The sequence below is a fragment of the Periplaneta americana genome, chromosome 12, assembly GCF_040183065.1.
Source record: "Periplaneta americana isolate PAMFEO1 chromosome 12, P.americana_PAMFEO1_priV1, whole genome shotgun sequence".
Lineage (NCBI taxonomy): Eukaryota > Metazoa > Arthropoda > Insecta > Blattodea > Blattidae > Periplaneta > Periplaneta americana.
This window is the reverse complement of record NC_091128.1, coordinates 44,778,881-44,793,376: the sequence shown is the minus strand read 5'-3', so window position 1 is coordinate 44,793,376 and position 14,496 is coordinate 44,778,881. Positions and strand designations below refer to the sequence as shown.

Sequence of the window (14,496 nt, the reverse complement as noted above, 5' to 3'; positions counted from 1 at the left end):
AATGGAAACCACTGGTGCTGACTGCACTGCTGACAGCAAAACCCCCGGCGTGGACCACACTGTCAACAGCAAGCCACACCCAGTTCTCCATATAAATGATGACACACAACCAATCGCAGCACCAGTTGTCCCTGGCACCCTGAAGAGATCACTTCACCCCAGAGTGCCTTGCCACCGATGATGTCTGCCGGAGTTGTAGACGAAACATCAGGTCGTAACAACGCCAGTGGACCACGGTCTATTAGCACGGATAATTCTAACTCCACTGTATGTGTAAAAAAAAAAAGGTATTCCCATAACATGCCATGAAGGCACTTGAGGGGCATGGAGGTAGAGCCCCATGCTTTCCATGACATCGGCACTAGAATGAGGTGGTGTGGTTGGCACCACGCTCTGATCGCCTTTTACCCCCGGGAAAGACCCGGTACTCAATTTTATAGGAGGCTGAGTGAACCTTGGGGCCGTTCTGAAAGTTTGGCAACTAGAAAAAATCCTGTCACCACCTGGGATCGAACCCCGGACCTTCCAGTCCGTAGCCAGCTGCTCTACCAACTGAGCTACCCGGCTCCACTGTGTGTGTAGTGTTTGAAAGTATGAGCACAGCATTATTTCAATATATATGAACTGCTGTTCACGCAACATATTGGGAGTGTGGTGGCCAAACGTCATTTCCAATACATTGCTTTGGAAGAAGACGCAGTAGAAGCCCATTAATCTAGAGATAAAAAGAAGAAAATAGTGCTGGACTGACACACCCTGAGACGCCCAGAAGGAAACATTGTTAAAGAAGCACGCAAATGAAATCTCCAGGGGAGCAAGAGAAGAGGTAGACCCAGGATAACATGGTGGTGGTCTGTTAAAGAAGAAGCACAAGTCTAGGGAAAAGCTGGAGAGAAGTGAAGGCCCTGGTCATAAATAGGTAAAAATGGCGCTCTTTTGTTGTGGCCCTATGCTCCCCTTAAGTAGACAGTGTGTGTATGTATGTCTGTGTGTGCGTGCGTGCGTGCATGCGTATGTATGTATGTGAAAAAGCACATAAAGAAGATTATGGTGAACTAAACTATATATCCAACTTGGACTGGACATATTAAGCATTGTGCCTTCCCTTCACTTAACACAAAAAATACTTCTCTTCCCATTCACTATTGAAATAGCGCTATGCTCACCAACTGCTCACCAACAACTAGAGTGCTTTCAGAATAAGAAGGCATATAAGGCGGAGCTAGTTCAGGCCGTCTATGTCGACTAGCCAGTGACAGTGAAGCGGACTTGCCTAGTCAAATCGTCGCGAAGTCTCGCTGAAGCATCGCGTATTACTTTCTTTCTTGCGCACACAATATTTATGGCTAGAAATGAATTTTAAGCAATGCCATTCGATAGAGCTACGAATTCTGAACTCAACAGTACAAGAATGGCAATTATATGTCAACTGGTTCGCGTGTTATCCCTTTAAGACTAAACAGAGATATCCAACCTACAGCATAGAACATATTTTGCTCTGAAGTGCCTCTCTGTAAACGAAGATAGATTCTGTTTATTTTCAAATTCAGACGTGGACTGTTTTCTCTTGTGTAGTGTGTAACTTACCATAACAATATCTCTTGAAGGGATTGCAATTGGCTCTGGTGTTTCATCTGATACGCAAAAGAATAGTCCTATGCTCACAAGTGAGGAGTATGGTATTTTCAGTATATAATTTTTCTAAAGGACTAGCATATGATGCAGTGCATGTCAGTTTTTCACAAACAAAGAATCTGACTGCAGAGGCGTGTGGTTTAGAAGTGCATACGTTATCTCATATTCTCGGACAGGACAAAGAGACAATTAAAATAGGTGGTATACTTGAATTTACCTCTCCTGGAAAATAACGCAAAACAAACGTTAATTATTTGTACAATTTTCAGAACCGTATATTACTTCATCGTACGATGATTGAAATATATTAGTAGTATGTGTTAGCAGTGCCATTATAATAGAACGTGGAAAGAAGAAGAACGCTGAGAAAAACCATAGGTACGACTTTCACTTTTCATTGGAATATTATACATGGTATAAGACGAAATATTGCATAAACATATGAGGTACTTGGATGATATTGTAAACATAAACACTCCTGCCTCATTTCCATAAATTTTACAAAGAGTATTAACAACATTCTTCCTTAAGAGTATTAGAAAACTTTATAAGATGAAGCAAATTAATTACTTTTCACTTTTAAAATAAATTCAGGCATGCTAGGAACGAGGAAATTTTATAATTCCAAAGCTCAATTTCTATTTTAAAAACCTTTTGTTATATATGTTACAATATATACGTTTTTTCTAATATACAATTTTACTTTTAATATACAGTATTAACAATATTATTGGGTTACGGATTTCCCATTCAACCGCAGATTGTATGTCCTTCTGCGGAAATCTGGGTACACAACTGTAGGACTATATGACTGTTTTTCTCAGTGAATTGGAGTTTTTATAAGGACTTAGGTCTGAGGCTGGAAGATACTGGAATCAAGCTTGTCACTGCCATCTCACAATCTATACAAATTAAGGACACGATTTAGCTCTTATTCAGATTGATAACTTCGTGTGGAAATTCCTCTTGGTGGTCGCCGAGGTCTCAGTGCACACGGAAGAAGATCTAATGAATCGCATTGTAGCAGTCTGTGGAGAGATACACCAGGAATCTTCAACAGAGTACACCAGAATATGCTTCGTTGCTGCCAGATATGCATTAATGTTGGTGGATGCCACTTTCAACAGCTCCTGTAAATATAAATAAGAGAAAGGAAAATAATGATGTAAAACAAAGCAGAATGTTTGTTTAAATAAATCTGTGGAGGAGACGTTTCTGACTACATGTTTATAGTTAATATTTAGCTTCCCTATAATCCCTTACAATCTGTAAAACATATTCAATTACACACTGTATATCTCTCTACCTACCGATACTTGTCTGTGTAGCTCAGATAGGGAGAACATCAGTTGTATCTTTGTTACAGCAGATGGATTGTATTTTCCTGTAACTAGGGTTGTAGTCCCAAACTTTACAGTGCCGGAGCTCTTTAGGTTTTTTAACTTTTGGGGAAGGAGGAAGGTTTGGATGCAAAAAAAAAAAAACAAGACAGAAAGAAATGCCATAAAGTAAGACTGTAAGGAGAATGCAAGGCAACACCAATCAATATCTACTCCATTTAGCTTCTGAAGCTCAAGTAAACCGAAATGGTCGCTGAAAGGGTGATCATTCTGCGCAATGTAATAAGCTGATATAAATTTCGTTGTTGTTGCTTCATGGTGGGCTGCACTCGTTTATTCGCCAACATTTTCAATTGATTGCTTTTCAGACGTATCAATAATTTTTTGTGCTATATTATGAGCAATGGATTTCTTGTGTTGAATGATTTTTTTCGTAGTGACTTAAGCTTATCTGATCTGATCTGTTCGATCCGTAGTAATTTATTGAATATGAGCGCCATTCATTAGATACAGAAATACACTCTTTTTAATGCGCAGCCTACTTCATGACACACTTACAGCCTAGCTTACATTGCTTACAATCCATCCACGGATCAGCTTCTTTTTTTCTTGACCACATATTTTCTTCATTCCATACATTCGGCCACTCACTTTGCAGGCCGACTGTTTGGCTTTCACTATTTTGAACATTATGATGTTGAATATTCTTCGTAATCATACTGGAACTGTCTGTATTTTTTATACAGTATCTCTGGTTGAATTACTAGGCTCATCAAATAGAAGTGCTGGGCTTGAGATATCAACAATTCAGGAGAGGAAGCTTTTGTAACTCCACTAGTAACAGCAATGGCACGAGAAAAGAAAGGAGTTAATGTTTTTTGTCTATGTTTATTTTGTTCCATATTTACTGAAGGGCAATAGATAAAAACAAAAGTTTCAAGCAGTCTTTTAGTCACGTTATAGGCAGTGAATTAACTGTTTAACATTCACTTCGTAAAATAACTGGGAAACAAACACAACACATTTCGGTAAGTAACACCATAGACAATCTCCTGTATCGTACAAATGCAAACACTAACGAAATACGATATGAAACGAAAGTGAATTAGGAATGTGATCATTTCGCGCAGGCGCACTAAAATTTAGTTTGATAGTCCTGTCACTGATTCTTCCCCCATTTCTCATGACGGGGTGTCCGTCTACGGTCCTAGTGGTCTCGTGACCCTCTACTTCCTAACTTGTTCCAATTTTCTAAAGGAAGCACAGAAAATATAATCACTAAATATTCTGACATTAACTAAGATATCGTTAGCTGGGAAAGTATTGTGATGTCAAAAGAGATTTTAAAATTTCAAATCAGTGCTGGAGCTCCGCTCCATCTTCGGACACAGTGCCGGAGTGTCGCTCCGCTCCACCTCCACTACATCCCTGCCTGTAACCTCAGAAGTTCCCAATAACCACAACACATGGAACAAACTTCAATCTGTAAGAGATTAATAATGCTAGCCAGGTGATTTTTCATGTTAATTTCTCTTCCAGCATACTGGTATATTAGTTATAATTGAGTATGCTAATCCTTGTTTTTTTACAGTCTTTGTTGACGTTTTTCGAACAGGCTTGTGAAATTAGAAGATAGACTTAATATTAGGTATAATGATACATATATACATACATACTCTCGGCTCCACAAGTAAAGAACCCTGGCCTCACACCACTTCTGCACAGATGACAGTGATTGACAGGCCAGTTAGGGGAAGCTGTTGCCACGTTTGCTCTTGGCTGGACTCTGTAAATGTATTTTCTTTTGCAACTGGTTGGATTCTTTCAAAAATGGAAAATTCACAACACAGCATTCTCGGCGGTCTCCTGGCAGTATCTTTGTCCACAGTTTCACTAATTGGGGGAGCGTGTCAGTCAGATTTATGACTTCCTGAACCCAACCCTGCAACGAAGGTTCTTTACTTGTGAAACAAAGAGTACATACATACATACATACATATGCACGCACACGCGCGCGCGCGCGCGCGCACACACACACACACACACACACACACACACACACACACACACACACACACACACACACACACACATGCACACATACACACTACATTGTATTGCATTACATTACAGGAAGTTGTCACTAATGTGTAACAATATTTTCTGTATCTTATGGAATTTTTTCTCTTTGTCTCTTTTTTCTGAAGGAGATCTGAAAAACAAGCTGAAGAAGGATAAATTGTTGATGAATAACACCAAAGTGATCGGCAACTCATTTCAAGGGAATCATAAAGACAATCGAATAGAGAACGACTACCTTCACAATCGACAAGATGAAGACACGTTAAGGCAAGTTTATGAACTTAAAGTCTGTTATTTAGACAAACATCAACTTCATGACGAAACTCGTAGCTTTTGAGAGAACTGATGTTTCTGTTTTACTTGCACTTGAATTTTTTCTCTTGTGTTCAGTACAAGGTCATACGGAAGCCATAAAAACCGTCCATTCAAGGATGAAAGTCACAAAGGAAGTGCAGAGACGATGGATGGCGAGGAGAAGAAAGACGCCAGCAAGGAAGATCTCGAGCAAGAAGGCAGTGAGTGCCAGATACGGACGCATTATTTTGTTTTCAATAACTTCAGAATTTTTTATTATACCCTACGCATCCATGCAATTTCAGTCTTAAATGGTTAAAATTATGCATTAATATATCAATAAAATTATACCTCTTACAATAGCACTAATATTGAATAGTTTCTGGCCTTGAGTAGCATACATAGTGTACACTCAGGCAGTAAAGGGTGTTGAGTGCACGATCTTACCTTGGAAATCAAGTGATAGGATGGATGTTCACAAAGATGGAAACTCAACGACTCTCTACGGATATCCACCATTTTTTTTTAATGCAACATTCAAAACAAGTTATCATATTTTCCTGTCAGCTTTGGAGATTTGTGTCCACAGCTTAAGGGTAGGTTTCGTGATAATAATTTTGCTCAAGGAAGGGATTAACTTCTCCAGAGGAAAAATTATTTTTTGAAGTGCCAGTTTTCCTTAATGTTCGTAAATGTTCCTGCTTTCATTCTGCCCTGTTTTCCCACAGATGCCGAGGAAGATGGAGAAGGGGAAGAAGGACACTTGGAAGAAGACATGGCGCTGGATGGGGGGACAGAGGATGTGATGATGTCGGAATACCCTGCGGATTGCTGTCCTGAAAAATGTTACAGACGTTTCCCCTTCCTGGCCGGAGATGAGGACTCGCCCTTCTGGCAAGGCTGGGGCAACCTCCGGCTCAAAACCTTCCAGCTCATCGAGAACAAGTACTTTGAGACAGCCGTCATCACCATGATTCTGCTTAGCAGTCTTGCCCTGGTGAGTGACTCCGCCCTAATGTTTTAAGTTTGTATTATACAGGGTTCGTATAGGTCAGTTTCTATCAGATGCGTTTCCAATTCACTGTGGGCTAAAGCAAGAACATGTACTATCACCTTTACTTTTTAACTTTGCTCTAGAATGTGCCATTAGGAAAGTCCAGGATAACAGAGAAGGTTTGGAATTGAAAGGGTTACATCAGCTGCTTGTCTATGCGGATAAGGTGAATATGTTAGGAGAAAATCCACAAACGATTAGGGAAAACACGGGAATTTTACTGGAAGCAAGTAAAAGAGGTTTGGAAGTAAATCCCGAAAAGACAAAGTATATGATTATGTCTCGTGACCAGAATATTGTACGAAATGGAAATATAAAAATTGGAAATTTATCTTTTGAAGAGATGGAGAAGTTTAAATATCTGGGAGCAACAGTAACAAATATAAATGATACTTGGGAGGAAATTAAGCACAGAATAAATATGGGAAATGCCTGTTATTATTCGGTCATCCAGTCTGCTGTCGAAAAATCTGAAAGTTAGAATTTATAAAACAGTTATATTACCGGTTGTTCTGTATGGTTGTGAAACTTGGACTCTCACTTTGAGAGAGGAATATAGGTTAAGGGTGTTTGAGAATAAGGTGCTTAGGAAAATTTTTGGGGCTAAGAGGGATGAAGTTACAGGAGAATGGAGAAAGTTACACAACACAGCATTGTATTCTTCACCTGACATAATTAGGAACATTAAATCCAGACGTTTGAGATGGGCAGGGCATGTAGCATGTATGGGCGAATCCAGAAATGCATATAGAGTGTTAGTTGGGAGGCCGGAGGGAAAAAGACCTTTAGGGAGGCCGAGACGTAGATGGGAAGATATTAAAATTGATTTGAGGGAGGTGGGATATGATGATAGAGAATGGATTAATCTTGCTCAGGATAGGGACCAATGGTGGGCTTATGTGAGGGCGGCAATGAACCTCCGGGTTCCTTAAAAGCCAGTAAGTAAGTAAGTATTATACAGGGTAGCCATACTCCATATATACCTATCGATCTAACCGGTCTATGTAAACTCCATTGTTGTCACTGCTGAGGTGGATACATTTCCAGGCCCTTTGTGACATTTTGCAGCAACACTCCAATGTGAAGTGTGAATTTTCCTTTGCCTAGAACACGACATCACATTTGCTCTTGCTACAGTAAATTGCACATTCATTTGTAGAGAATGTTTCCTGTAGAAAACTGCTGACGCAATAAAACACGTGCTCAATTCATATTAGCTTTGCTACGTTCATTGCAGAAAACAGATTCTTTCTTGAATAAAAAAATTACACACATTTTACAACACCGAAACCATACCATAACTGATTATTAAATTTTGAAACCGACATTATGTTCATTACTATCTGAAATAGTTGTGTATAAAATTTCATTCTCTCACAATATGTAGTTGTTGAAAAAATGGGTTCAACAAATTAAAAATATAATCCATGTTGAATCTTTCGTACACTACTTTTAATACTTGAATATAAATAATTGATTAAATGGCAATCTTACTCGTGTTAGACATCACCATAACAAAAGTTGACAACAAACACACATTCAAAATATACAGAAAACCAACCACCACCACCACACACATACACAACATATCTAATCACCCCACACAACACAAACATGCTGCATTCAGGACAGTGGTACACAGATTACTCAACATACCCATCAGCCAACAACACTACAATGAAGAAGCGAACACAAATACATAACACAAGAAAATGGTTACAACCCAAACATAGTAGACAACATCATAAGAAAGACAAAATAAAAACTCAACAAACACACAAAACAACACAAACACAACACAAGAAATACATCACACTAACATACGAAAACAAAAACACACACAAGATCGCATCCTCATTCAGAAAACAGAAATACAACATAGCATACAGAACAGAAAACATACTACAAAGACATCTCAACACACAAACAACACAAACAAATAAATACAACAACACAGGCGTATACAAACTCGCATGCAATAGTTGCGACAGCTTCTACATTGGACAGGCAGGGAGATCATTCCAAACTCGATACAAAGAACACATTAAAGCAATAACCAGAGGACACAATACATCTACATATGCCGAACACATAACTAATGCTAACCACACATACAATAACATAAATACAGACATGGAAATCCTACACATACAACCCAAAAACCATAAACTCAACACACTAGAACAATATGAAATATTTTTTTTTTATCCAATGCCACCAGGTTGTCTTTTCGACATTTCTGGTCTTCTCTCCTGGCTGTGGCTTAGTTGTAACCCACTTCTGAGTTACATTACCCCGATGTGATAGGATGATTATGATAATGTGGTGCCAGGAGAAGTCTTAAATCTAAACTTAACCTAAATTCCAGACCATGGACGAACACAGGAATAATCCCCTTTAAGGAAAAATTCCTGTGCTCTAACCGGGAATCGAACCCGGCACTTCATGAACTATAGCCAGAAGTTCTGACCACTAGACCATGAGGCTGGCCACAATATGAAATAAACAGACACACTAAAACACACCCTAATCATATTCTCAACACACAGATCAATTTCAGAACACACACACTATTTGACTCAACTCTTCACCACATGAATGCACCCACACAACAGGCAGCGAAGTTGAGATGGCGCCGAGACACAGAAGGCTCTGAGGATGGTGTCAAGTAACACCGAAACAGCTGTAAGCCGCACATGCTTACATAATTAACACGAGTAAGATTACCATTTAATCAATTATTTAAAAATATAAGTAAATGAAACAGTCGACTAAAGATACAAACTTCCTGCTATAAGTGGGCGTGGCTTAAATTTTTAAGAGCACTTGGAAACATAATACAATCAAAATAATTTGGAATATGGTGAACAACACCTCGTACTATTTTAAGAAGATAAAAATATTCATTATTTTTTGTCATTTTTACGTCTGTTCCCTTTTAATGAACTTTTTAAATCTTTTCAAGTCATTCAGAAAATTAGAAAGACAGAGAAATTTTCTCCACTAGTTGCTTTCCACCATACTTAGCTATTCACGTAAAAGAGCAACTAGTATTGAATTCAACAATTTGATCCAGGAATGAAAACTAGACTTCTGTTTGTTCCAGGCTCTTGAAGATGTACACCTTCCCTACCGACCCATTTTGCAAGATATCTTGTACTACATGGATCGTATATTTACTGTCATCTTCTTTATCGAGATGTTGATCAAGTGGCTAGCCCTCGGCTTCAAGAAGTACTTCACAAACGCGTGGTGCTGGTTGGATTTTGTCATTGTGATGGTAAGCCACGTCTTCAGATCTATGGATGCACTTTCAAGACACTATTCAATTGAACTAATATCAGTAATTTAACAAAAAGACTACGAATTATTAGTCGATTTTATGATTCTATCTCTTAGCATATCTTTAAAGTTCTTTTTTATTGTTCTTTGATTACTTCCTCAAAGTGAATGCTTAAAATAAACAGAAGAAAAATTATTACAGATTTTTAATGAGAAACTTTAAGAGTTGTTTTTCCAAAGATAATGCTTTTAGAATAGAATGCCGTCAACTCAACTGTCTGCCAGCCTGCAGCAGGAACCACTGTATGTACTTTTACTTATATATATATACTTATTTTGTCCGCACTTATAAAATGAACTTGAAATTCAGAAGAAAAGGATAGCTTGTTTTGTGCGTAAACATAAGTAAAAAGCAGAAATGCCATCAAATTGATTTGTATTAATTCACTCACTCTATCTCTCTCTGTCTTTACAAAAAAAAAAAACATATATATATATATATATATATATATATATATATATATATATATATATATCGACGTAATGTTATATTTAGTTATCATGAATTTATTGTGAAAAATTTTAAGGCATTCATGTCAAGAGTTGAAGATGGTGTAGGTGCATGCTCACTTCATTGCAGCCCTCCTGTCTTCTTATTCTACGAGTTTTGCTTTTCAGCATAATGATTTCTCTATGTAAATGGAAAGTAGAGACTAACAATGTCCTCTTCTTTCAGAGAAATTTCTGCAACGTTGGTTTTATTTTTTACTGTTTTCCATTTAATCTGTTACACTCAACTCTGAAATAACCTACTACAGTTGCTCATATACAGAACGGACACAGTATATTGTAATAAAAGTATGAAAAGGGCTCATTGCAAAATGATTAGTGAGTGCTCCAGTCATACGACTTTTGCAATTGCCATTTCTTAAGTTTGTTACACGCTATTTTTTCTACGAAAGTCACAGATTTAAACAGAGGAGAGATAAATTTATACATGTCAAAATAACAGTCTTCATATTTTATCTCGAAGCGCCTATATCGTAAGATATGTTTCCAGAAAGCAGTGGCAGCAATAGTGTCCGCCTAGTTTTGTTGTAAGCAATAGTAGTCGTTTTTTAAATATGAAATTTAATTCTGTAGTTAGAGTTTAGAGAGGCAGAATTGTATTATGTCCAGTTTGTATTTCTGTCTGTGGATGTACAAAATGTTTCATTTCTTTCGGTCATGGTTATGTGATGAGTGTGTAAGAGTTAATTTATAACCCAGTCCCTGTGATTTGCAGTAGGGCCTTTTTGATCCATAGTCCCAATTTTTTTATCAGCATCTGTTTTCTTGTTTGAAGAAGATCCTGGCAAAGATGAGGAATCATACAACTGGAAGAGGTGCAAAATTGCGAAAACAGAATGTCACTGTGTTACATGATGTGAAGAGTTACTGCGTGGTCTGTTTGAAAGATAGTGATTTGTTGAGTAAACCAGTTTCTTCACAGTAGAAAGCCTTGTATTCAAAGAACCAATATTTTCTGAAAAGATTCGCGTTACCCGGAGGAGAGGCTTACATGCTATTCCATTCTGTTGATGAGTACATGCTGTACAACGTCTGAGAACAGTAGAAGTAACGAATTTTTTCTTTAAAACAGAAAGACTTTCTAAAAATCTCTCTTCTCTCAGAAAATTTAAGATTTTGAAATGAATGTTTATCAAGCTTCCGCAAAGGTTCAGTTAACACCCAAACAAAGAGATATTTTCATTTTATTAGGTCATACATTAAAAAAAGAAAAAAGAAAGCCAAGTCTGAAAAAAATGTCAATTTTGTACAACTTTTTACATTGAAATTATTATAATTTTTTTCAAGCTGTACTATAAAAATCAACGCAAAACTGCATGGATTGTATTCTTCACCTGACATAATTAGGAATATTAAATCCAGATGTTTGAGATGGGCAGGGCATGTAGCACATATGGGCGAATCCAGAAATGCATATAGTGTGTTAGTTGGGAGGCCGGAGGGAAAAAGACCTTTGGGGAGACAGAGACGTAGATGGGAGGATAATATAAAAATGGATTTGAGAGAGGTGGGATATTTTTATTTTAGTAGGTTATTTTACGACGCTTTATCAACAGCTTTGCTTATTTAGCATCTCAATGAGATGAAGGTGATAATGCCGGTGAAATGAGTCCGGGGTCCAACACCGAAAGTTACCCAGCATTTGCTCATATTGGGTTGAGGGAAAACCCCAGAAAAAACCTGAACCAGGCAACTTGTCCTGACCGGGAATCGAACCCGGGCCACCTGGTTTCGCGGCTAGATGTGCTAACCGTTACTCCACAGGCGTGGACGAGGTGGGATATGGTGGTAGAGACTGGATTAGTCTTGCTTAGGATAGGGAGCGATGGCGTGTTTAAGTGAGGACAGCAATGAACCTTCGGGTTCCTTAAAAGCTATTTATAAGTATGTAAGTACTATAAAAATTTCTCTTTCAGTGTTAACCAGAATTCACTTACAATGTACAAAAAAAAAATTGTCACTCTAGGACAATATTTGTAGAAGAATGTAGATTTTAAATGAAAGATCAAGCAACAAAAAATTAAAGTCGAGAAAATAATGGTGAAGAATGGGTAGAACAGAGAAAAATTCTCTTCAGCACCAGGATTTGAACCCGAGTTTTCAGCTCTACGTGCTTACACTTTATCCACTAAGCCACACCGGATTCAAATCCCAATGCCGGATTGAATCCTTCTCACTGTCAGTTTACGTTCTATCACTCTATTTCCCTTTGGTGGCCTATCCTCGTGTACTGTATATGTGACAGTGTCACAGTGTCCAACACTATGTACCGAGGTGCACTTATTAGGAGTGACTGAGTGGCCAGAGGTCTGATAGAATATGGTACCGTCTTGAATCACAAAGTGATTACTTATGCTTCTGCACGCAAATATCGTATGTACTTCGGTACAACATAATAATACGAGAAAATAATGTTAAAGTTTTGACAGGTAGGCCATTTAAGTTGTGAAAACATTTAAAAATGGATACGAGCTCATTGTAGGGGTGCCATTGACTGAAACTTCGTGAACATATTAAGTAGACGTCAGGTATTTTTTTTTTTTTTTTTTTTTTTTTGGGCTGGGTACCTTGACTGTTTGTCATTCACCCAGGGATTAATGTTAAAGCAAAAAAGTAAAATCAAAATATTTTTATGAAATTGAAAAAAATTTTCACCTTATTCCTCCTTAATTAAGGGTCGTATTCATAGACGAGACTTTGGATCAAAGTTGACTTTGGAAAGTACAAAGTCGCCATTTTCCTATTCACAGTCGATACTTTGACGAAAGTAAACTTCGATCGTGACTTTACTTCGAAATCGCCGAAAATGTATACTTAGACTGTGACTTTCATTCGTGGACATAAGAAAAATGGCTGATATTTGGGAAATTGTTATATTTGCCGAGAAGATTGATAACATCCAGGAAATTGTTGAAGCTCCTCATGTTTCTCGGCATATTATTAGACATGTGCAAAACTCTATTGAATTTTATAGAGATAATGAATTCAAATCAAATGCAGATTTGAAAAATAGACCGTATTAAATAATATTCACATGTTTCAATATGCACTGATGAATAATAGAATAATAAAAAAGGATTACCTGTTCCAGTAATAATACTCTCATTTCACTTCGATATTGCTCTATGGGTATAAGGATTAATGGTTTACTATTGATTTTGTATATTTAATTGTATTCTTTATACGTCTTCACCAGTTTTAGTAGCATGTCTCTTTCATAATCTGTCATTGGTGGCATCTTATCTTTCACGTCTTCACAATTATTTTACATTGAAATAATTAAAAATGCTGCAAGATAGATAATTTGTATAAACAAAAGCCGCCCTAAATAAGGGTTCGATAGATCGGCCTACTAATCAATTCATAAAGAATAAGTAAACAAAACAATTTTGTGACACTTGGAAAGAAAAAGAAAAAAACATTAAGATAAGAAAACGTAGGAAATCATTTACAATAAAAATTTTGTTTGGTACAAATGATTACTAATTATAGCTAAGGATGATTTTAACACGTGAGATCCTATGGCATCAATCGTTGCATCAGAAATTTTGTATTGTTTAAGTTGATTTAAAGTTTCACGTGGGATCGTGCCACGGGCACCGAACATGAGCCCAAAAACTGTCCAATGTGTAATGTGGTATTGTGCTCCAAGATGCTGACAACAAGGCTCATATATGACGTCTGCCGATGTTCAATTGTTTCACTGATTTGAGACTCAAAAGATGGCTTTTATTGTGGCAATGCCTACTCTACTTCAGCTATTCATTAATTTAATTCGTTTAGAAGGCCATGATTGTGATTGCCAACATTAGAACAAGATAGTCAAATCTCGACTTACCAAAGTCAAAGTCAAATTCTCAGAAGTATTATCTATGAATAGGACTTTTAACAAAGTTAAACTTTACTACGAAAGTCAACTTTGGGAAGTCTTCAGTCAAAGTCTCGTATATGAATATGATCCTTAGTTCTGATGGCAATATTCTCAAACCTCACAAAAATTTATATTCACTCTGATTGAACTTCCAACGTAAATGTCTCGTAAGCATATTCAAGAATAGCTGTAGTGAGTAGCACGACAGGTCTGACTGCACCAAATCTAACTTTTACCACAGACGCAGAACTGACTGGTTTTACTACCGGTACAGTGAATTCAGTGTCTTGGAACTTTGAAGACAGATACCGTACATCTGGAAAGAACTAGTGTTGCAATAATTGTGTTCTGCACTTGAGAAAAAAATC

The 14,496-nt window shown here is 37.5% G+C and overlaps 1 protein-coding gene across 35 annotated transcripts in view; it reads left to right on the top strand.

The window, feature by feature from the left end:
- Window positions 1-14,496, top strand: part of para (sodium voltage-gated channel paralytic) — an 873,489-nt gene that overhangs the window by 801,242 nt on the left and 57,751 nt on the right. For 24 of the 35 annotated variants that reach the window (XM_069841234.1, XM_069841226.1, XM_069841231.1 and 21 more), the window contains 4 exons: window positions 5,183-5,324; window positions 5,448-5,572; window positions 6,080-6,348; window positions 9,512-9,685. In XM_069841234.1, coding sequence (XP_069697335.1) covers window positions 5,183-5,324; window positions 5,448-5,572; window positions 6,080-6,348; window positions 9,512-9,685 — 710 coding nt within the window. The remainder of the gene's footprint in view (window positions 1-5,182; window positions 5,325-5,447; window positions 5,573-6,079; window positions 6,349-9,511; window positions 9,686-14,496) is intronic. The other 11 variants (XM_069841227.1, XM_069841233.1, XM_069841225.1 and 8 more) reach the window with 1 other exon arrangement.